Source organism: Pleurodeles waltl, chromosome 7, assembly GCF_031143425.1.
Source record: "Pleurodeles waltl isolate 20211129_DDA chromosome 7, aPleWal1.hap1.20221129, whole genome shotgun sequence".
NCBI lineage: Eukaryota > Metazoa > Chordata > Amphibia > Caudata > Salamandridae > Pleurodeles > Pleurodeles waltl.
In genome coordinates, this window is record NC_090446.1 from 902,183,315 (window position 1) to 902,205,436 (window position 22,122).

The following is a 22,122-nucleotide window of genomic DNA, read 5'->3' on the forward strand; positions in this document are numbered from 1 at the left end:
AACTGCTAAACTTCAAAAATGCAGGTTTATTACATAAGATAACAGTTTACAGGAGGAAGATGCCTGTTGGCTACTGGCTCAACTCCCAACTATCCCTCTAACCTGTTGCACATTTCCCAATCCAGTATTCCAGCAATAACATCTTATATCACACATCATAATACATTTCACTCATGCGCGCAATAGCCCAGAACAAGATAACCACAGTAACCGGCTATTCCCACACGTTCTATATATCCCAAGAGTATGCTGCAGCAATCATTCAGGAGTGCAAGGGTTTTCTTTGACCTGTCCCTATCCCTTTTTTCCCTTGTGTACCCTATGCCATGTCTTGTGTGTATTTTGTGACACAGGTCCAAGCATAAAGGAGGGATTTAGAGTGCACAGTAATACAGCATTTCGGACCCCATACACCTTGCCCCCGAGAACAGATTTACTCACATGAACATCTGTGCATATGTACATTTTATGAGCATTAAACCACATTTTGTGATTTACAGATGTGGTACTGAACTTGTCAAAAAAGACTATATGCACATAGTTACCTTAGCTTACATGTGTAAGCATGCAAATAGCTTTGTGCGTCGGAACCAACACGCATCAATCTTCTAAAATTGTGACTAGTGTGAATGGTGGCACTTGAAGATGGCCATTTACAGCAGGGATCAAGTGAGTACCCTAGAAGCGGACAGTGTGAGGCAGAGGTAGAATGCCACTGAAAAAAAAACATTACACGGAAGTTTGCTGCGTGCTATGCAAGAAATATGCAGCTGCAAGAGGAAAAGAAAAAGTGCATGGGTGGGAAGAACCTATGGCCAAACAGGCATTCTGGGACCCTTTTTTGGTCTCGTTTGCAGGAAGTGTGTGCATCCACTGTCGCTTGGCAACGATCTATTGTGTCTATAGAAAAGCTCTGAAAAGGGGGTGTGCATCTTGGTAGAAAGTAAAATAAATGTCCCATAAAGCGGCCAGCATTGACCATGTCATAACACTTTTTTTTCTAGTTTTAGCCTAACACACAGCAGTTATGCTGCTGTACAATATGGTTAAAAAACACATTGGCAAAGCCAATTGCTTAGTTGAGACCTATTGACTTTGCCAATGCTGGGTGAAATTCTGTTTTTGCTTTGAAACAATGTTCTGCCTCGCTACCCTCCAGCCAGGACATTCCAACCGGCTGGGTTAATGAGCACAGCACCGCATACAAATTTTGCATAAATAAATGTTCTCATCAAAATCCGTTCAGTATCTACCATACGGAATTGCAGTGACCCGACTTTGGAAATGGTAGATCTGTTTCTTTAGTCCAAAAATAACAACAAAAATAGAACAATAGCCTCAGTAGCGATATGAACTCTGGAAGGCTACAGGTCTCATTTGCTAACGAGGAACAACTCAGAACAGTGTTGAAACTCAATGTTATGTAATGTCACTATTGATGAAATCAGAGCTTTCAGCAGTAACATTGCATGATGCAGGTCAGGGAGTGGATAGACAGTTACTGGCGCGAGTTGAACTCAGACCAAACACAGATACAGGTACACTTCTGGTCGACCTCCTCCTGGTCCAAGGCCACAGTTCCTATCCTAGTCCTTAGGAAAGGTAAGAAACACTGGCTTTTTTACTGCAACCTCTCCCTCATCACTTGGTATTCACTCAACACTGAAAAACTGTCTCTTTTCAATTGAAAAGACCAGGCAAAGAAATGAGAAAAAGGAGGAAGAGGGAAAAAGAAAAGGGAAAATAAACAAGTAATGGCAATACTAATAGGTCTATTGGCTTTGTCAATTTTTTGTTTAGCCATGTTGTACAGCAGCCCTGCTTCTGTGCATCATAGCTTTAAAAAAAATCAAGCATTTTAAATGCAGTGGGTCTCCCATTTCCTTGAATTACAGCTATTGTAAATAGCATTGTAAATCCATAACTGGACTTTTCTTGACCCCTAAATTGGTCAACCCTTCCTCATAATTTGTTTTTTTCCTGCCAAATAATTCTAGTAGTCCTGCATATAATTAAAGCACTTCCATTTGCCTTCTTCCTCTATCTGCAGCAAAACATGACAATGTTGCCATTTAGCATTCCAATATAAATTTGCCATGCTAATTCCAATAGAATACCACTTTCACCACCCCACCACCAGAGTTGCTGGCTGGCTACCATAAAACACAAACTGCTCTCAGCTGTAAAACAAAAGTTCCAGCCATGAGAGAGATTAAAAAGGCACGAAAGGAGGGATTGGGCTATTATTTTGAGGTCACCACTACCAAAGTGTGGGGACCCAGACATGTTCTAGCCAGAAAAAAAGCAGGTTGTGGTGAAAGTGGTGAAAGTTTTGAAGGTGATCCCATTGTCCTAGGACCACCACAGGCTGAGTTATGAGCAAAAATGTTTTTTTAAATAATTCCCTGCAAAGCATTACGGGATGACCAAGTGCAGCAAATATTGTAGTATGTTGACTGAAATGCTCAGAACAGCCCCCTAGAGGACACCACAATAAAAATATAATTTGTAAGAAACAGGGTCATGTTACCATATAATTAGCCCCTAGAGGGCATAACCACATGAAAATAGAATGGCACAAAGTAATGGAGTGCAACCATATATTTAGCCCCTCGAGGGCATAGTGCCGTACACGTTTTCAGGCCTAGCAGGCCTACTGCAATATTAAGGCGCTTAGAACAGTGGTTCCCAACATTTTGACCTCTGTAGACCCCCACATTTTCATTACTGGAATCCGGGGACCCCCCACTGAATCATTATTGGAATACGGGGACCCCCCCCCACTAACTAATTATTGAAAGCTGGGGGACCTAATCTGTTAATATTTTTTATTTACTAAGTAGTGGCGGACCCCCTGAGAAGGCTTTGAGGACTACCAAGGGTCCCCGGACCACAGACTGGGAACCACTGTCTTAGAACACAAACTAGTCCAAGCTGTAAAAGAAAAGTCCCCAGCCATAGGAGAGGTTAATAAAAAGGCACTGAATGGTGGGAGGAGATATTTTGGGGTGCCCACTAACCTAGTGTGAAGACCCATGGGTGACTTAAACAGAAAGTGTGTGTTATACTGAACGTTTTGGTGGAGGTCCCATTGTCCTAGGACCACCACAGGCTGAGTTATCGGCAAAAATGTTTTGAAAAAGAATGCTTGCACAGCATTTTGAGGCGACTTTTCCTGTGTGCAGTGAATATTGCAGTATCGGCTCTTCCGCTGTGCTGGGAGAGCCGTGTTGCGGATTTCTGTTTTTTTTTTACATAAAGCATTTATCAATTCTAAGTGTTTTGGGGCAAGATATGGAGCATTAAGGGAATAACCAAAAGAAATGACTCTGATTAGGTAAGTGTGAACAATGTGATCAGCGCTCCAATATCGTCAATGAAGTTTGCGCCATGGCTGCCACGGAGGGGAGAAACAAAAGAAAAAAATAGTTCACCCACACTGAAATACATTGGCAATCGTGCAATTATCCATGTAAGAGGGTCAGACTGCAAGGTGGTAACAAAACCGCCCCAAGGGAGGACAAACGTAAAGCAATTACCAATGAAATTAAGGGATTTTTGAAAGGCAAGCCCACGAATGAGTGAAAGTGATGGGCGTGGTAAAAAGCCCACAATACTTACAAAAGATCAAAGCACTTGCACACTCGACCTAAAAAGGCACTATGGCGCGGCCAGCACTGGTCATGTCATACCGCTTTTTTTTCTTTTTACTTTCAGCTGTGCTGCTGTACAACATTACTCACCTCAAATGCTTGCAGTATTCTACAAGGCAATGGCCATAGCTCTGACAGACCACACTTCAGACACTTTTTTTTTGCTTTGCAAAAAGCCATGTTTGCTGCTGTACAACATGTCTGAAAAACATTGACAGGCTCCGCCAAGCCGGATCCCGCCACAATGGCTAAGAATGGCAATCGATCTTTCAGACTTTGGCTGCGGAAGCTGAGTGATCAAGGGGGCCTACATTGCAGGTGCTCAGACACTCTCCTGTCATTGCGGGCTATGGGCCACAGAACAGGCAGGGACGGGGGCCACTGCTCCCGCTGACCTGCCCCCTTTCTCCTAATGGCTCGACTACACCACACAATTACCAGTATTGATGGACTCTTTCATTGTGTTTCATATGGTTTTCTGTTGCTTGTTTTTCAATATTTTTGGGGTTCCATTCCTCCATCTCACATTAGGACACCATCAGTGAGTGGGCCAGGTGGGTGGACAGGCTTTGAGTGGGGCAAATTGCTTCAGCTCTCTTCCCCCTTGGACCGGGCTGCAACACACCTCTACCACCCCCTTGAGATATGCCTGCGGACCTTAAAATAGTGAGCCTTAATGTCGGAGGCCTTAATAACCCCAAAATAGAGACGGGCAGTTCTATCCCTACTAGAACGCTCAGGCAGCGACATATGCCTCCTCCAAGAAACCCACCTTCTAGCTAGGGATACCCCTTGCATGCATTCCTCCTGGTTCCCTAGGAGGCTGTGGTCCTCAGCCCCTTGCAAGAAAGGGGGGGAGGGGGTGTGGCCATCCCATTTTCTTCCCAGTTCAGGTGCAACATAGTCTCCGAAGTCACTGAGCTAATGGGTTGGCATTTAGCCCTCCGTCTTTGATTAGGGGACTTCCATTTCACATTAGCATGTATCTAAGCTCCTAACGAGCCATAGGTACCCTTTATTCTGGACGCACTGGGACCCCTCTTCCAGACGCCTGATGCCAAAATTCTAATAGGAGGCAACCTCAACCTGGTGATGGACAACGCTCTTGACCGCTCAGTCCAGCACTCTGACCATATAAGGGCTTTTTCGGTGCAGGGAACGCGCTAACTCACTGACTGCAGCCTACCTGACGTCTGGCCTGTGTTTCATCCCATAACAAAGGACTACACACTACTCTGCGGCACACAAGAGGTACAATCATATCGACTACTTCCTAGCAACACCCGCCTTCCAGAGAGCTTGAGCGCACTTCTTAAACGATTGGACCTAGACAGAGCAGAGTACGCCCTACTCCGCCTAACACACAGGTACTACATGGGGGCTAACCGCAGCAGTAAATTACTGGCTTACCGCTTGCGGACCAAGATACTGTCCAGGACCACCCACTCCATTCGCCCATCTCCTGACACAGAAGTTCATTCAGATTCGTAAATGGCCGAAGCTTTCCACCATTTCTACAAATCCCTCTACTCCGAGGACCCAAGCGCCAACAACAACTCCCTGGCATACTTATCCTCGCCCCCACACCACCCAAACGCCACTCCCTTCACACTGTGCAGATTCCCTCAACTCCCCTGTCCGCCTCCAAGAGGTGATTTCCACAATCGCCCGCCTTAAGCCACTAAAGTTCCCTAACCCTGACAGATTTTCTCCTGCATTTTGCAAGACATTCTGTCACAAACTAGCCCTGGCTCTAACACGTCTCTTCAATTCCTTTGCAACCTCCAGTACCCTCACGGACTCTATTCTTAAAGCCTTCATTTCAATAATTTGCAAGCCTGGCAAGGATCCCATGCTCTGTGGGTCCTATAGGCCCATATACCTTCTTAACATGGATGCCAAAATATTGACCGGCATCCTGACCCACCACCTCAACCCACTTATGCTGGGTCTGATCTCTCCTGATCAGCCAGAATTCATACCATTGCGTCACTGCAGGGATAACAGTATACGCTTTTACCATGTGATGAATAAAGTTGCCTGATCCCAGAAAGAAGCCCTCATCCTCTCAATAGATGCGGAGAAAGCCTCTGATAGGGTCAGTTGGCCCTACATGCATCAGACTCTGGAGCTCTTTGACTTCGGCCCACGATTGGGTCTCCAGCATCTACAGCCTACAGGGCACTTAACCCATCAGGTAGTCCGACTGCTCTAGATTACATATGATTATATGGGGAATGGGGGAACGTTTGTCTTTCCTTTTTTTCTGACATGTTTCCGGTTAAATGAAAAATTGAAACCGTTCTTTTGCAATGCTGCCAGCCCCAGGGTTTGGGCGGACAGCTGTGTTTATTCTTCACTCCTGACTGCTCTTCAGATGCTGCCGGCCCCCTGGGTTGTAGGCGATCAGCTGTGTACTTTCTCGATTTGTTGTAGATTTAATAAACAGAATTGATCCATAAAAGCATTTTTAATTGCATTAGTGACACTTGCCTTCCATGGCACTCAGACACACAAATAAAACTCACTCACCTGGCTTTCAATAGCTTTTTATTGAAATGTTAAACATTAGCAAATCCTAGCTCACAGGTATACACTAGTAACATATTGGCATATACCACACAAATACAATACTGTATTATGCGTAAACCATAACACTTGGACCAGAAGCTGTCCACAGTTATTTAAAGCTACAAGTTGACAAGAGCCTGTAAGTTTCGATTGCCCAAGGACCCAGACACGCATCTGTCGTGTGCGCGAGGTACAGCATATCTCATTTCCTCTTCGCCGGAAGTCAGTAGTCCTGCACGTTAGCTACAACAAAATAGATACACGTGTCGCTCTTATGGGGAGCGAACACTCCTGTGAAGACTGCTTTATGTTAAAACGTACATCGTACATGTTCGCATTTTACAGCTCTCCATAATGGGCGCTGATGCAACGTTTGTGCCTTGAGGAAAACAGTTTAGGCATTCTGGGCTTGTGCCTGATTCCCTGCTGGAAATAATGGGTCTCCAGCAGAATACATTACTTAATTAAAACTGAAAACTAGGTATGGCTGGCAGGTTGTTGGTTTAACTTACCCACTGACCCCCTGTTCTACTGCCTCTTCAAAAAAACGTAACTGCTGTCCAATCTAGACTCACATATCTCTGTAAAATGGTGGTATTACAACATTCATTGCCAGACTGCTTCAAATGAATATGCAGAAAAACACTTGCAATGTAGTTCAGCGGAGACCCCTGGGGGTCCGTGAAGCCTTCTCAGGGTGTCTGCGACTGCTTTAGAAAATTAAATATTATGAACAGATTAAGAAATTGTACAGAAATAAACAAGCAAAATATAAAATTAAAATGTTATAACATTTGGTACATGTGAAGGAACCTAGGACTGATTTGTGGGAGCAGTGCAAATGCATCATCAAATTACAGTATGGACAATGCGTGGGCACAGCTTAATTTATAAAAGCTCTAACCTGGTCATATAAACAAACATTTAGATTTTTGTATTTGCTTGTGACTCAAGTAAAATATTTCATTATTTGTGTATTTGTTTCATGAATGCTTGTTGTGTTTTGTTTTGAGGTTCAAATCATCAAAATTGCTTAAGCAGGGTCCCTGGATTCCAATGACTTGGTGGGGATCCTGAGATTGCAGTAATGATTAACTGGGAGTCCCTGGATTCCAGTAATGATTAAGTGGGGGGTCCACAGAAGTCAAAAGGTTAAGAACCATTGGTATAGTCTTTGGCCCAGAGGTGTAACTGTGATGCACAAGGTTGTAAAACTGGACTTAAGCTATGGCAAGCATTAGTCTTTGCATCTCAGGTATGCATTTAAGTCGGACATGTCCCACTCATCTGGGGTTCTCCATAAGCTTCTTTACAACTAGCGAACTTACGAAGGCAAACAGCAATGTGATGTGTGTCCTTCCAAACCCTGTTGAACTGCAACACTCCACCTTCTAACCACATCTGCGCTGAGGGTGTCTCTTTTCTTCCCTAACAATCTCGCTGACCACAGGATTTTCATGGTTTGACTTCCCTTGCTGATCTCTCTTTTACAGCACTGCAGAGTATCCTCAGTCTGTGCATTGACACTTGTGTGGGACTCATTACACACTGTAGAGGGCAGCAGAGGTACCATACACAAATTCTCATCCACAACCTCTCTGATTTATTCCAGTGTCTAGAGAAAAAAAACTGACTTCTCCTCTCATTCCACTTAGTAACACCCTGGGGAAACAAGTGGGTGTTGGCAGTGGCAGCTACCGTAGGACTGAGAGAGCCCCCAGAAAGAAACGGCTATGTCAGATAGAAAATGTGTAAATATGTAGCTCTGAACACATTACAAAACAGTAATCACGCCTATTTTAGCATTTCAATTACCAAAGTGAATGTGCAGCCAGTGACAGCAGCTTTTCTCAGTGTTTTCACTACCCTTATGCAAAAATGTCTCGGACTTTTCACTAGACATCCGTGTGATGTGACAATGACACATGCACAGTCTTCAGGAATGTATGGAGAACACCCTTATGGCATGTCCAGTAAACTTGTATGAAGTCACTGCAGTAGATTGTATTCATTCATGCTATTAACAAAGATGCTACAATGAACAGTCCAGAGCCTTCCATTCCAAGACCGCGTGAAAGCCGTTTCGGATTATGAGGGTCATTCTGACCCTGGCGGGCGGCGGGAGCTGCCAAATGGCCGCTCCGCGGTCAGAAGACCGCGGATGCCATTCTGGCTTTCCCGCTGGGCCGGCAGGCGACCGCCAAAAGAGCGCCCGCCGGCCCAGCGGGAAAGGCCCTGCAACAAGGAAGACAGCTCCGAATGGAGCCGGCGGAGTTGCGACGGGTGCAGTTGCACCCATCGCGATTTTTACTGTCTGCTAAGCAGACATTGAAAATCTTTATGGGGCCCTGTTAGGGGGCCCCTGCACTGCCCATGCCAGTGGCATGGGCAGTGCAGGGGCCCCACGACACCCGTTCCCGCCATCCTGTTCCTGGCGGTAAAAACCGCCAGAAACAGGATGGCGGGAAGGGGGTCGGAATCTCCATGGCGGCGCTGCTTGCAATGCCGCCATGGAGATTCAGCCCATGCAGGGGAAATCCGGCGGGAAACCGCCGGATCCCCTTTTCTGACCACGGCTTTACCGCCGCGGTCAGAATGGGCTGGGAAGCACCGCCAGCCTGTTGGCGGTGCTTCCGTGGTCCCCGGCCCTGGCGGTCTTGGACCGCCAGGGTCGGAATGACCCCCTATATTCTTGACTAGTGATTATGTTCCTTCTGGACACCATACTCCTCAATCTCGGGTAGCCAAGCTATGTGTGTCTCTATGATGCCTAAGTGGTGCTCTGTGTGTGAGGACAGAACATTGAGACTATGAGGCAGGGATTTTATGCACTAAGTCGAGTCACTGTGCAGTGCGCAAGGTTTCAGCCTCTCACAGTCAGTAGACCCCAAGATCCAATGCAACCTCTTTGACTATTGTCCCTCCGCTTTCAGGATACCCTCTTTCTGCTTGACAAATTCGACAGGTGGCCAAAGAGAGAATATAAAAGTGGGAATCCATAGATATTTCCACACTGGTTATGCACCATAAAGGTGGCTCTGGTACCACAGTGAGGTCAGTCAAGAATAAGGCTAAAACAACAGTGCTTTAAAGTATGGACAAAAACAATACTGAGAACTCGTTGGAGAGCTTCTCCATTCGGCCACTGCGGCATTTCTCCTTGTGGCTACGTAGAGTATTTGGGCATTTCAAGCATAATGTTAGATTGTTAGAAATGTTATTTATAAAATTCGAGGAGACAGTAAAGACCTGGTTCTAGACTGGTTGGAGGCTGGGGTTGTCATACGAAATAAACTTATTTTCTCCTTGTATCTTCTGGCTCCTGATTTGTTTCAAACGGATTGCACTGTCACCCATCGTACTCGTGTAACAGTGCGCCGAGCAGGATCTCGTGCTCTGCAAATATGAGAGGATCATAAATAATGACCAAAGGTGTAATGGCAGGACCTGGTGGTAGCAGAATGAAATGGCAGGGAAGAGTGGCAGGACAATAGCTGTGTTCAGCCAAGCATAACTAACTACTGCAGCCCCAGAAGGAAAGTGAGCTTTCATTGGAGCATGTGGAAATGATAGTTCTATAGAAAATCCCCAGGTTACGGTTGTGTACATAAGCAATGGCTGTAAAAATCTCAATGTAAGAAGAGTGAACACAGCAGACCTCTTGTAAATGGCACACCGGCTGGAGGTCCTTTTGACTGTTCATCGAAAAGGAAATCCCAAGATGTTCCAGTTGTTCATCAGTGGGTCTTAGTCCTGGGAAAAATAATGTAAATGTATCCAGACTTGTTGAAGTGTAGGGTGGCACAACCTTATTGTCTGCAGAGCCAGATGGCCAAACTTTAGGTAATCTTTCCTCGGAGAACAAAACAACCCTTGGTTGTTTTTTTTAATAAACACAAAACAAACAAACAACAAATGATTGATTTATTTCCCGAAGGAAGATTACCTAACATTTACCCAACATTTTTAACATGCTTGCATCTCAACACTGCTCGATGTTGCAACTGTCTTTCTTCCTCATGTTTGTCATACTCACCTCACTTATTTTATATCTTTGCTGTCAATTTCGGTTACAGGTCGAGAGGTCTATACAGATGCAAGTACTTCCCTAAATACTGTGTAGATAGAACTAGCCTAGTTACACGTCAACTGGTTGCAGCAGGTGGCTCAACCACTTAGTCTGGCATTGATACACTTTAGCTAACAAACCACTGTGTGTAAATCCCAATGCCTACTCTGCAAGAGAAGGCTTCTACTGCAGCAGCTACATCAAATTATATTCTGTGCATCGATATACATTGTTCATGGCATAGTATTTTTTCCATATGTACTTGTTTTAGCAAAATGTGTTTAACCAAAACCAGAATGCAACGGATAAAATGTGTGTAGTGACCTAAATTGCACTGACAAGGCCTCGTGACTATTGACAGAGTACTTTTCCTGGGTAAACTAAGCGTTACATACAGTCTGTGACACAGTAAAGGGTGCTTTTTCTCATTCCAGTTTTCTTTACTGTTGTCATTCTGTACTGTGGTAATAAACTCATATTTGACCACTGCACTTTATTGATAAATGTGTGAAACACCTGTTATTCAGCCACATTTATTTTCACTGCCACGGAATAGATATAATACACCTGCATACCTACTTACAGACGCTTTCATTCGGCCATCTTCACCCACTGTTCTGTATCACTCCCAAGTGGCTTCCACCAACTGCAGCATACAGCATGACGCAATGGATCAGTCAACTTCAGTCAAAGGCTCTCTCTACTGTAAGTGATGCATTTTGAAAAAAATTGCACATCCATCTGGAATGTAGTCCATTTCAGTGACAAGGCTCTAAGACCAATTTATGCTTTCATTTCTTCTTTAAGTTCATGTTTTTATTTGTTTTTGCAGTGATCTTTCAGCTTCATTTTTGTAAACGTATGCATGCCACATTTAGACAGTTTTTTTTTTTACTCTTTATTACTTTTTAATTTTTAATGCCAATTGTATGTGTTAAAAAATAAATAAAAAATAAAAAAACATTCCAGACATAAGTCGAGGCCTGTTGGCTTTACCAACGCTTGAACTTACAAAGGAATACCACCTTCCACTGGCTTTGGAAATGACAGGTGGTAGCTGTGTGCAGACAGAAGAGTGGTGCATCACTGCATGCCACAGGCCCAGGGCATCCACTCAAAGTCTTGACTGCAGATTCCAGATGTGGACCATGATTTAGAACGTTCCTCTCAGGGCCTCTCTGGGTAGTTACTGTTGCCCGCATGTAGCATTGCCCATGCTCATCACTTAGGAGCAATGGCGTTAGTGACAAGTGAATGGACAACTCATAAAATGAGGGAAGGGGAGTATGTACATCTTTTGGAGGGACAAGATAATTCACCAGTTCTGCAAGGAATATTATCTGCAAATATGATTCGAAAACAGCATGTATTATTTGTGTAAAATGCATGCTTTACCTGCCCAAAAAATGGGGAATATATCCCTCCTGCTGAGAGCAGCTGGGGATGTACCACTCTTGCAGAGAGGAGGTGCACCACTCATTTATATAGGGGTCTTTGGACACAATGAGAAGCTGCTGCTTCTTTACGGATGGACTTCGGCACAATGTCCAGATTTTCAGCCCACATCTGCAGAGGGCAAACACATCAATCGTTCGGAGCAGAGCGATATATACCACTCACATAGAGCGAGGACATGTACCAATTCGCGCCTGTCAAGGAGGTGGCCCAACCACACAGAAATAGTACTGCAACACCAATGCGAAGCCCTGAAACAAATCACTGTAACCTTAGGCAGGCATAAAAGAATGTGAGGCATATAGAAGTGACGGGTTGATTGTCTATTTAATAAGGCCCAATATCATGAGGTCCATCTCAAGCCAATACATATCACAAACAAAAACACATATCGCATCTGTGTACAAACACAACAGTGAGAGGATTCATTTAACAAATCCAATCAACCACAAAGTGAGGATTCATTCAATCCACCCAATGTCTCAATCGAGTTTGTACATGGTACTTGAAGATCTCTATGACTAAGAATTCCCCTCAGCCCCCTTGCCAAAATCACATTCAAGCATAACATCAGGTACACCATAAACCCACCTCTGCAACACATCAATCATACATACACACAAGAGCTGAAGACCAGCATTATAAGGAAGAACCTAAAAAACTACTGGATTGCTCAATCAAAAATACATAAGCCATCTGAACTTCACTGTGACCAGTGGATCCTAATAACCAAAATGATGTCTCGGTCAAATACACTTAAATGGCAATGCTCTCGCGGCCTTCCTGCACAGGATGTAATAACTTAGCTAGCAGACACTGGAAAGAAGCACATGATGTTCTCAGCACTCATGAGTAGAAAGCCAAATCCTCTATGAGTGATCTCTATTAATTTCTAGTACAGGGTGTAGCTGATGAAACTAGAATATGGCTCCAAAGTCCCATAACATCTGTGCCTAGATGATGAAGACTATGCCTTCCACTACAATGCTGTACAGTTCAGCTTTTCTTTCCAATGGTTCTTAACTCTCAGAATTAACATTCCTGTTGAACAGTAGTGTCCACGAGCCAGGGTGCTACATACATTAGCGTTCCTTTCATAGCAGAATCCAAAAATATTAAACAAACTTAGAGGTTTGTTTTGGCTTTCCGTTTGCTGTATGTCATTATTTTACTGCCTGAAGCTACACTCTAGGGTCAGACAACCTAAAAAAACTTCAAACGTAAATATAATGCTTCACAGCAGGTAATGATGGAGTAAGCAGGAGCCAGGGTGTTAGGGAAGCATCAAGAGATGATGTATTCCTAATGTAGAGTAATAAGGAAGGTCCTGGGCAGCAGCCTGCTTCCAACAGAACCCTCTGCTTGTGACAGAGCCCACTGCTCAAAACAGGGGAGTCCTGTTCCCAATGGCAACTTCCTCTGCTCCGGAGGTACTGTCAGGCACAATTGTAAAGCACGTGTGATGGGACTCTGCATTTGGAGAAATGTTCCTTTACCGATGGACATAATTAAGAGTGCAGAGCTAAAAAATGTGTCAGAGAGAACAGAGCAGAAGAGGAAAATCAGGAGTATGTACAAAGCCATCTTCCCAGCACACATAATCCCTAAGTATCTGTTACACTCTGAAGGATGGCTCAATGCAAGGAAACGAGGCTTGCTTTTTTAACAGATGAAATACTCCTCATGCAGAGATGTGTTTGGAATCACAAATCAACATCTGGCGTGAAAGCAGGAAAAATGGCCGCTACACACATGGGTGAGGTTACACCGCCAACCACACACAGTTTGGAGATCGCAAATTGGACAGACACCATTCTTCCACACTTGTTTCTTCCTTCAGAGGGCGGCCTTCTTCAGCCTCTTCTACTTATTCTACATTAGCCAACACTGGGGCTTGGCGGTGCTCGGGCATGGCCAAGGTCTGCTGAGCTCTGACTCGTACACTGGGTGCGTGACGGGTGAGTACACGATGGGAATGGTGAGCACTGGAGGTGAAGAGAAGGGGGTCTGGGCAGAAAGAAAGGATGCAGTCAGTGACGTCAGGTCTTGTTTTCGTCGAACATGTCCAAGGAAGGCTCAATTGTCGACAGTTCAGTCTCGTAGCCCAAGCTCCGAGGAGAGAGCGAGTTGCGGTTAAAGAAGAGGGCACCTGAAAAGAGACACATAAGGAACATATCTAGTTATCAGCAAATGAGAAGGGCTGACCTGAGCAACAAGTTATATTTTTGTCTTTTTACTGTAGCCTCAATATTAACAACACAAATCATTACCGCTTCGTCGAAAACTACATTTTCTTATGGTGATGTTACTAACCTGAAACAAGTGTTGTGCAGCTTTTTATCTGATACAGAAGGCGTTCCTTAAGGGTGCTGGTATCTAGAGGTTGTAGTCATGAAAGGCTTTAAAAACAACGTATTAGTACCAGAAGAACATGGTCAGAATCAGACTCTGATAATGTTGTGTTGATCCCCATAACCCTTTTTGGTTTGATTAGACTGTGAGGTTATTTAACTAGCCAAGAAGCTTCAGGGTGCTTTGTTGCTACTAACATCTTTCCCTCGTGAAAGGATTTAGTGCATCTATGATAGGTGCCCTGCTGAAGTACAAGTGTTACAGATAAATAACTTTGTTTGATCACTGGCCTCTTCTGGAGTCACATGTTGTGCATTGGGTGGCAAGCAGTACCCTTAAGGCATCCTTGAAAGGAAGAAGTAACGAAGTAGAGAAGTAATGATGTTTTAACTCTGCTTGCTAGTGCGCACATCTAGCTATGCACCAAAATCACTGATATGCAGCCTTGTGAATTGGGCTAGAGAGTGCTTCAGAGCTCTCTGTCTGGCATTCCCAACAGTGCCACAACTGGAGTTTTAACTTTTGCCGAGAATGGCGAATACATCGTACAATTCATCACAACAGATATTTCAGTACATTTTTAGCTAGCGCGACTGGTCCAGAAGTCAAACAGGCTTTGCTCACTTTGACTAGTTTCCGTTCTACAAAGCTTGTGTATACAGGGGGTTTCCTTCTGGTCAAGGATGAGCTGTAAGTCTGGTAGCAATGGACTAACAAAAACGGAAACAACCCTAAGGATAAAACAGGTGTGGCGAAGCATCGCAATACCCATGTGAAGCACGGTCAGTGGTTCATCCATACAGGGCTGGCAATTTATTAAAGCTATGAATAAAAGTTATTGTTATACGTAAGGCGACCATTACGGGGTAAAAACCCAGCATCAAATTTACCGAGCAATTAGTTCTCAAGAAGGACTAAGCAGTGCCACTGGCACCAGGAATGAACAATGAGCACCAGGTTTACTACAATGGGCAGCCAAGGATGATAAAAACACAAACTACCTTCAAAGCCTTCAAGTAGTCACACTGAGTAAACTGCGAGCAATAACAAACACAACAAAAGTGAAATACCCTTAGCTTGATACAATAAACTAAAAGTGTCCACCTGAAGGCACACTACTCACATTAAGGCTTCTAGCACTGACTGAGACTTCCCACAGTGAGGGGGCAAATTCAAACAGTATTCTTTAAAATGTAAGCATTCAAGTTTCATATATAACGATTTGGAAGATCAATGTTCCCTTTTGATCTGAGAAAGCTAGGGTGTGATTTAGAATTTGGCGGAGGGGTTACTCCGCCACAGCGGCGACGAATATCCCATCCGCTGAACTATAAATCCCACAACGGTGATGGATATCCCGTCGCGAAAAATATAAATCCCATAGGATGTAACAGGATTTATATTTCGATGGCCAGGATATCTGTCACTGTTGTGATGGAGTAACCCCACCGCCAAACACTAAATCAGGCCCTTAGTTTGTTTATTCCAGCATCATCCTCAAGGATTAAGCCAAGGCTTGTAATAGCGGTCATGAAGGAATAAGGACTGTTGCCACTTGAAAGATCCTCAGTTCCAAAACTAATCTGTGAGTAAGTGCCAAATCATGAAAATCACGCACAAACATGCTTTACTTTTTAGTCTTAATATTGTGTCCCTGGTTCAAGGATGTTGTAGTTGTTTGGGTCACTAAGATATTTAAGACTTATATCGCCCTTATTTTTTCATTCCCTAAAAAGGACAGAATCTGACGCTATGCCTTACATCTTCAACCTTTGAGTATGTTTGTCTGCAAACTGAATGAGCTATCAAAAATTTAACTAGTGTGAGATATTGTGAAGCAAATCAACCTTCTTAATGCCCAATACAAGTACAGTTGCTACATTTTAGGTAAACCGGAGCTAATGCAACAGGAAATGTGGTAATCCCAAATAAAAAGGTGTTGCCATAGACCAGGCCACTGTGGTGGAAGTCATAATCACTAACACACATGTCTTTTGAGTAATCAATAGCAACATTTATCAGAAGATACCAGTATGATGAAAACAGAAAAATTTAACAACTTCCATCTGAGAAGCCAGCTTGAATCCAAGATTATTTTTTTACCAACTGTGCTGGTGTAAGAAAAGTGCTCAATTAAGTTTGTCCAAATGAGGTTCCTTAGAGCTCCATGCCTCCAAGTCATTATCTGTCTTATGAGATTTTGACTTCAGCCAGTTCAAGCCCCTCTAGACCCACAGATCCACAGTATCGTACTGTGCCATAGCTGGAATTTGATAACTACAACACCCCACAAATTACGGCACTCATGACACCTTTGATAACATAACTGGTAATAACAATGCAATATTTGCAGGTAGATTTTTGAGAAAATACCATGCATGGCAGAAGCGCGAGTTATAGTAACTTGAGATAACTGTTTGTCCTGTTCACAGCTGTGGGCATTAAGGGTGCTCAGAAGAACAAAGGGCGCGAGGAGGAGAAAAGAGTTTTTGATGATTACTGTCTGCATCACCTGCTGCCGCCTTGAAGAGGAGCGCTGCAGGACGCCTTCAAGAGGAGCTGCTGAGCAATGAGGAAGATCTAAAGAGGAAACAGAGTCCCACTCACCCTGATGCCTGCAGGCTAGAAAGGAGACTCTGTAAAACACAATATTTGTATTTGCCTAAGGTCACACCAGTTGGTGAAACAGTGAAGTCGAGATTGAGCCTAGATTTGACCTTTTCACACAACAATTTAGCTATTCGAAGGGTATATTTTTCTAACATTTATGTTTAATATTTTGTTATCTAGGTAATGAAGGGCTTGATTGCAGCTTGGCTAACAGGGAGAAGCCATATTTCATTTTGGGCCGTTATGCCTAGCGTTATTATTTATGTTGTTGTTATCGTTACATACTTATGCATATTGAAGTATATTATCTTTTCTCTCTCTTTTCTTCACTCTACTCTGAAACAATCTACTCTATGCCACTGCACCCTACACCACTTTTCTCCACTCTGTGCTACTCTACGCCACTGCAATCTATGCTGTACCACTCCACTCTACATCACTCTACACTACTCCACTGCAATCTATGCTATTCTACTCTAACCATTGTACACTACACCCCTGCACTCTGCCATTGCACTCTTCACCACTTTACTCAAAACCAATGCACTCTATGCCAATCTACTCTGCACCACAGCACTCTATTCCACTGCTTTCAATGCCACCGTACTCTGTGCCACAGCACTATATGCCACTCTACAATACACCACTGTACTCTGCGACCCTCTAATCTGCAACATTGCACACTCTGCCACTGAACTTCATGCCACTATACTCTGCACCACTGCACTTAATGCCACTGTACTCTGTCCCACTGCACTCTTTTCTGCACCACTGCACTCTAATCTACTCTACACCACTCCACTGTAGGGCACTTCATTCAACTTTGAAATCATCTCCTCTATGCCACTGCAATCTACGCAACTCCACTCTATGCTATGCCAGTCTAATCTACCCTGCACCACTCCAATGTACCCTGCGCCACTCCAATCTGCCCTGCACCGCTCTATGCTACTGCACTCTACATCACTATGCTCCTCTCTGCAACAATCTACTCTTCACCACTATACTGTACTCTGCAGCAGTTTACTCTATGCCACGGCACTCTAGGCAACTCTATTCTACTCTGCACCACTGTACTCTACGCCATTCTTCTCTACTCTGCATCACTCTACATCACTGCACTCTCACCAATGCATTCTATGCCACTCTACTCTACACCAATGCATTCTATGCCACTCTACTCTACACCACTGCCCTTTCTGACACTCTACTCTGCAACACTGCGCTCTGCCACTGAACTATACTCCTCTCTACTCTGCACCACGGCACTCTACTCTGCACCGCTCAACTATATGCCACTCTACACCAATGTACCATATGCCACTACACTCTATGCCACTCTACTCTGCAACACTGCACTCCACCACTGCACTCTACTCTACCTTGCACCACTCCACTCTACCTTGCACCACTCCACTCTATGACACAGCACTCTGAACCACTGCAATCTATGCTGTGCCATTCCACTCTGCGCCCCTCGACTCTTCACCACTCTTCGCTACTGCAATGTACGCTAAACCAGTGCAGTCTTCCCCAATGCCCTCTACACCTCTTTACTCAAAACCAATGCACTCTATCCCACTACACTCTACACTGATCTACTGTGCACCACTGTACTCTATGTCACTTCACTCTAGACCACCAAACTCCACTCTGACACTTCACTCTGACATTACACTCCATGATACTAGTCTCTGACACTCTATTCCATTAAACTCTAACACTTCTCCACTCTGTAACTCTCTACACAACTCCCTATATGCCACTCCATTCCACTTTACTCCACTCTATGCCATTCCACCCCACTCTATGCCACTTCAATCAACGATACTCTACTCAACGCCACTGCACAACCCTCTATGCCACTCCACTATACAACAATGTACTATGCTCAACAACACTCTACCCAACTTTCGCTATGCCACCTCACGTTACTCTACTTTACTCTATGCCATTTCACTCTTCTTTATGCCTTTCCACTCTATGACACTCTATTACACTGTGACACTACTCCATTCTACTATTTTATGGCATTGGCACTTGATTAGAGATTCAGATCTCCGTTGATTGCCTTCTCACTCATATGAGACGTGAGTCAGATTTTTCTTCGCCGTTTTGGTTACAAGCACTCTGTAACCCTTTTAACTCAAGCTTAACAAAGGCTTAGGATGATCCTGATACTTGTCTAGGGGACAAAATATCATAGGCCTAAGTACCTTGACTTGAATTTGTGCTATTCTATGTAAGTTGGCATAAGCATAGGTACTATCAGCTAATGACTTCTTGATTCACTATTTGAGTCATTCATGTAAAAGTCGGTGAATAAAAGCTTGTAAATCATTATTGTGGATGCTAACCTTGTAGGAAAGTAGCCTCTTTCTAGCTTGGTTACCCACACTTTTGGCCTGTTTGCCAGTGTGTTTGAGTGTGTCTACTGGAATCCTGCTAATCAGGACCCCAGTAGTTATGCTCTCTCCCTTAAATTATGGTTGTTGCATACTGGTAACCCAGTATTTCAACCAAAATTGGCATACTGGTGCCCCCTTATAAGTCCCTAGTATATGGTACTTAGGTACTCAGGGTATTGAGGTTCCAGGGGATCCCTATGCGCTGCAGCATTTCTTTTGCCACCCATAGGAAGCCCATGCAAAGGCTTCTGCAGAACTGCCATTGCAGCCTGCATGAAAAGGTGCATGCACCCTTTCACTGCCAGTTACACTGCACCAGGTCACTTATACGTCACCCCTATAGCAAGCCCTCCAGCCCTGAGGGCAGGGTGCAGAGTACTGTGTGTGAGGGCACTCCTGCACTAGCAGAGGTGCCCCCACGACCTCCAGGACCATTTTCCCAGACTTCGTGAGTGCGGGGATGCCATTTTACATGTGTACTGGAAATAGGTCACTACCTATGTCCAGCTACATAATGGTAACTCCGAACATAGGTATGTTTGGTATCAAACATGTTGGAATCATACCCCAAGGCTTTTGCAAGCATTGGTTGTATGATTTCATGCACTCTGGGGGCTCCTTAGAGGACCCCCAGTATTGCCATTCCAGCCTTCTGAGGCTTTCCAGGCAGCCCCAGCTGCTGCCACCTCTCAGACAGGTTTCTGCCCTCCTGTTGCTTGAGAAGCTCAAGCCTAGGAAGGCATAACAAAGGATTTCCTTTGGGAGAGGGGTGTTACACCCTCTCCCTTTGGAAATAGGTGTTACAGGCTTGGGAGGGGGAGCTTTCTTCCCCAGGTCACTGGAAATGCTTGGCCCTCCTTGGATAATCCCGTCTACACCGGTTCAGGTACCCCCAGTCCCTGCTCTGGCACGAAACTGGACAAAGGAAAGGGGAGTGACCAATCCCCTGCCCATCACCACCCCAGGTGTGGTGCTCAGAGCTCCTCCAGAGGGTCCCTGGGTTTTGCCATCTTGGATTCCAAGTTGGCAGCGAACTCTGGGAGCATCTGAGTGGCCAGTGCCAGCAGGTGGCGTCAGAGCCGTCCCCTGATAGGTGCTTTCCTGTTTAGCTGACCAATCCCACTTTCAGGGCTATTTAGGGCCTCTCCTTTGGAAGGTTCTTCAGATTCGGATTGCAAGACTCCAGCAGGAATCCTCTGCATCCTTTACTTCACCTTCTCACCGAAGAAACTGCATCTGGACCCTCCAGGAACTCCACAAACTGCAACAAAGATGCAAAGACGACTTCTGCAACATTGATCTTCAGCTCTTGCCAGCTAATGCAACTGTTTCCCGGTCGTGCATCGTCAGAGGATAGCCTGTCTTCAGCCTGCACTAGAAGAATGAAGGAATCTCCCTTGGAGTGAAGGAGTCAATCCCCTGCTTCAGCAGACACCTCTCTGCAACGTCAACCATCTGCGTGGGTCCCCTCTCCTGATGAGTTGCATGGATTCTGCATCACAGGTGGTGGACTGAAGTGGTCCCGATGGTCCTGATGTCCTACTGTCCAACTTTGGTGGAGGTAAGAGGCTGCCTTCCCACGCAAGACAGTATCCCTGTACACCACGTGCCAAGGCTTATTGGCATCCTTCTACAAAATTCTTTGTGCACAATGTAGCTCCAGCCCCCAGCACTCCTTCCTGCGATGCACAGCTTCCTGAGGGGTTCTCTGGCGTCGTGGGATCCTTTGTTTTTGTGCTGCGTGGGCCTCCTTTTGCAACTCCTTTGTCCCCATGCTGGGGGACTCCTGTGTGCGCTGCCTGGTCTTCTGTGGGCTCTCTGAGTTGCTGAGAGCCTCCTCTGACTCTCCCTCCTGGGTAGAGTCCACCAGGTCCCTCCTGGTCCCTGGCAGTGCCATTTTCCACTAACCGTGAGCTTTGCGTGTGCCAAGGCTTGTTGGCAGAATCCAGCGACGCAAACCAGACTGCAATCATCCATCCGGTGTGGGATATCATCTGCACCAACCAGGAACCCGCATCTATCTTCTATAGTGCAGTACTGACTGTTCTTCACCAGTGGTTCTCCTTTTGCACCTTCATTCGGGTTAGCAGGGGCTCCTGTCCTCCCTGGACTCTTCTGTGCTTCTTGGACTTAGTCCCATTCTTCCACAGGTCTTTAGGTCCAGGAATCCACCCTTTGTGTCTTGAAGTCTCTTCTGGTTCTTGCATTATCTTCTTTCTCGTGTTCTTGTGTGTTCTAGGAAAGTTACTGTGATTTACTCCTGCTTTCCTGGGCTCTGAGGTGGGTTATATTACTTACCTTTGGTGTTTTCTAATACTCCCAGTGCCCCTCTACACACCACACTGGCCTAGGTGGGAAACCAACATTCGCATTCCACTTTCTTAGTATATGATTTGTGTTTCCCCTATGCCCATTTCTAACCATTGTGATTTTCACTAATTGCACTGTTTTCTAACTGTTTTTATTGCTATTGCTGCATAATAGTGTATATAATTGGTGTATTACTTACCTCCTAAGGGAGTATAGTCTCAATGGTATTTGTGTCACTAAAATAAAGTACCTTTATTTTTGTAACACTGAGTATTTTCTTTCATGTGTGTGAATATTGTGTGACTACAGTGGTATTGCATGAGCTTTGCATGTCTCCTAGATAAGCCTTGGCTGCTCTGCCACAGATACCCCTAGAGAGCCTGGCTTCTAGACACTGCCTACATTTCACTAATAAGGGATAACTGGACCTGGTATAAGGTGTAAGTACCATAGGTACCCACTACAAACCAGGCCAGTCTCCTCCGAACCACTGTACTATATAGGTTACTTTTTAAATTTTTCTTGTAATTGGTGACATTGGGTCATCCAGATAACTTGTGTAATGCCCGAATACCAGTCTTTCTCGATTTCCCCTGTTGATGTTTTCCCACTACATTTGATCTTTTACATTTTGATTGAATAAATGCATGAAACATTCCATTTGCATACTACTTTAATATAATTTTATTCAAGG

The 22,122-nt window shown here is 44.7% G+C and overlaps 1 protein-coding gene across 2 annotated transcripts in view; it reads right to left on the reverse strand.

Annotated features, from left to right (window-relative positions):
* Positions 1-12,050: 12,050 nt before the first annotated feature.
* The window catches only part of RNF130 (ring finger protein 130), a 515,862-nt gene continuing 505,790 nt past the window's right edge, over positions 12,051-22,122 (reverse strand). For both annotated transcript variants that reach the window (XM_069199516.1, XM_069199514.1), the window contains one exon: positions 12,051-13,897. In XM_069199516.1, the coding sequence (XP_069055617.1) occupies positions 13,788-13,897 (110 nt within the window). In that variant the 3' untranslated portion in view covers positions 12,051-13,787. The remainder of the gene's footprint in view (positions 13,898-22,122) is intronic.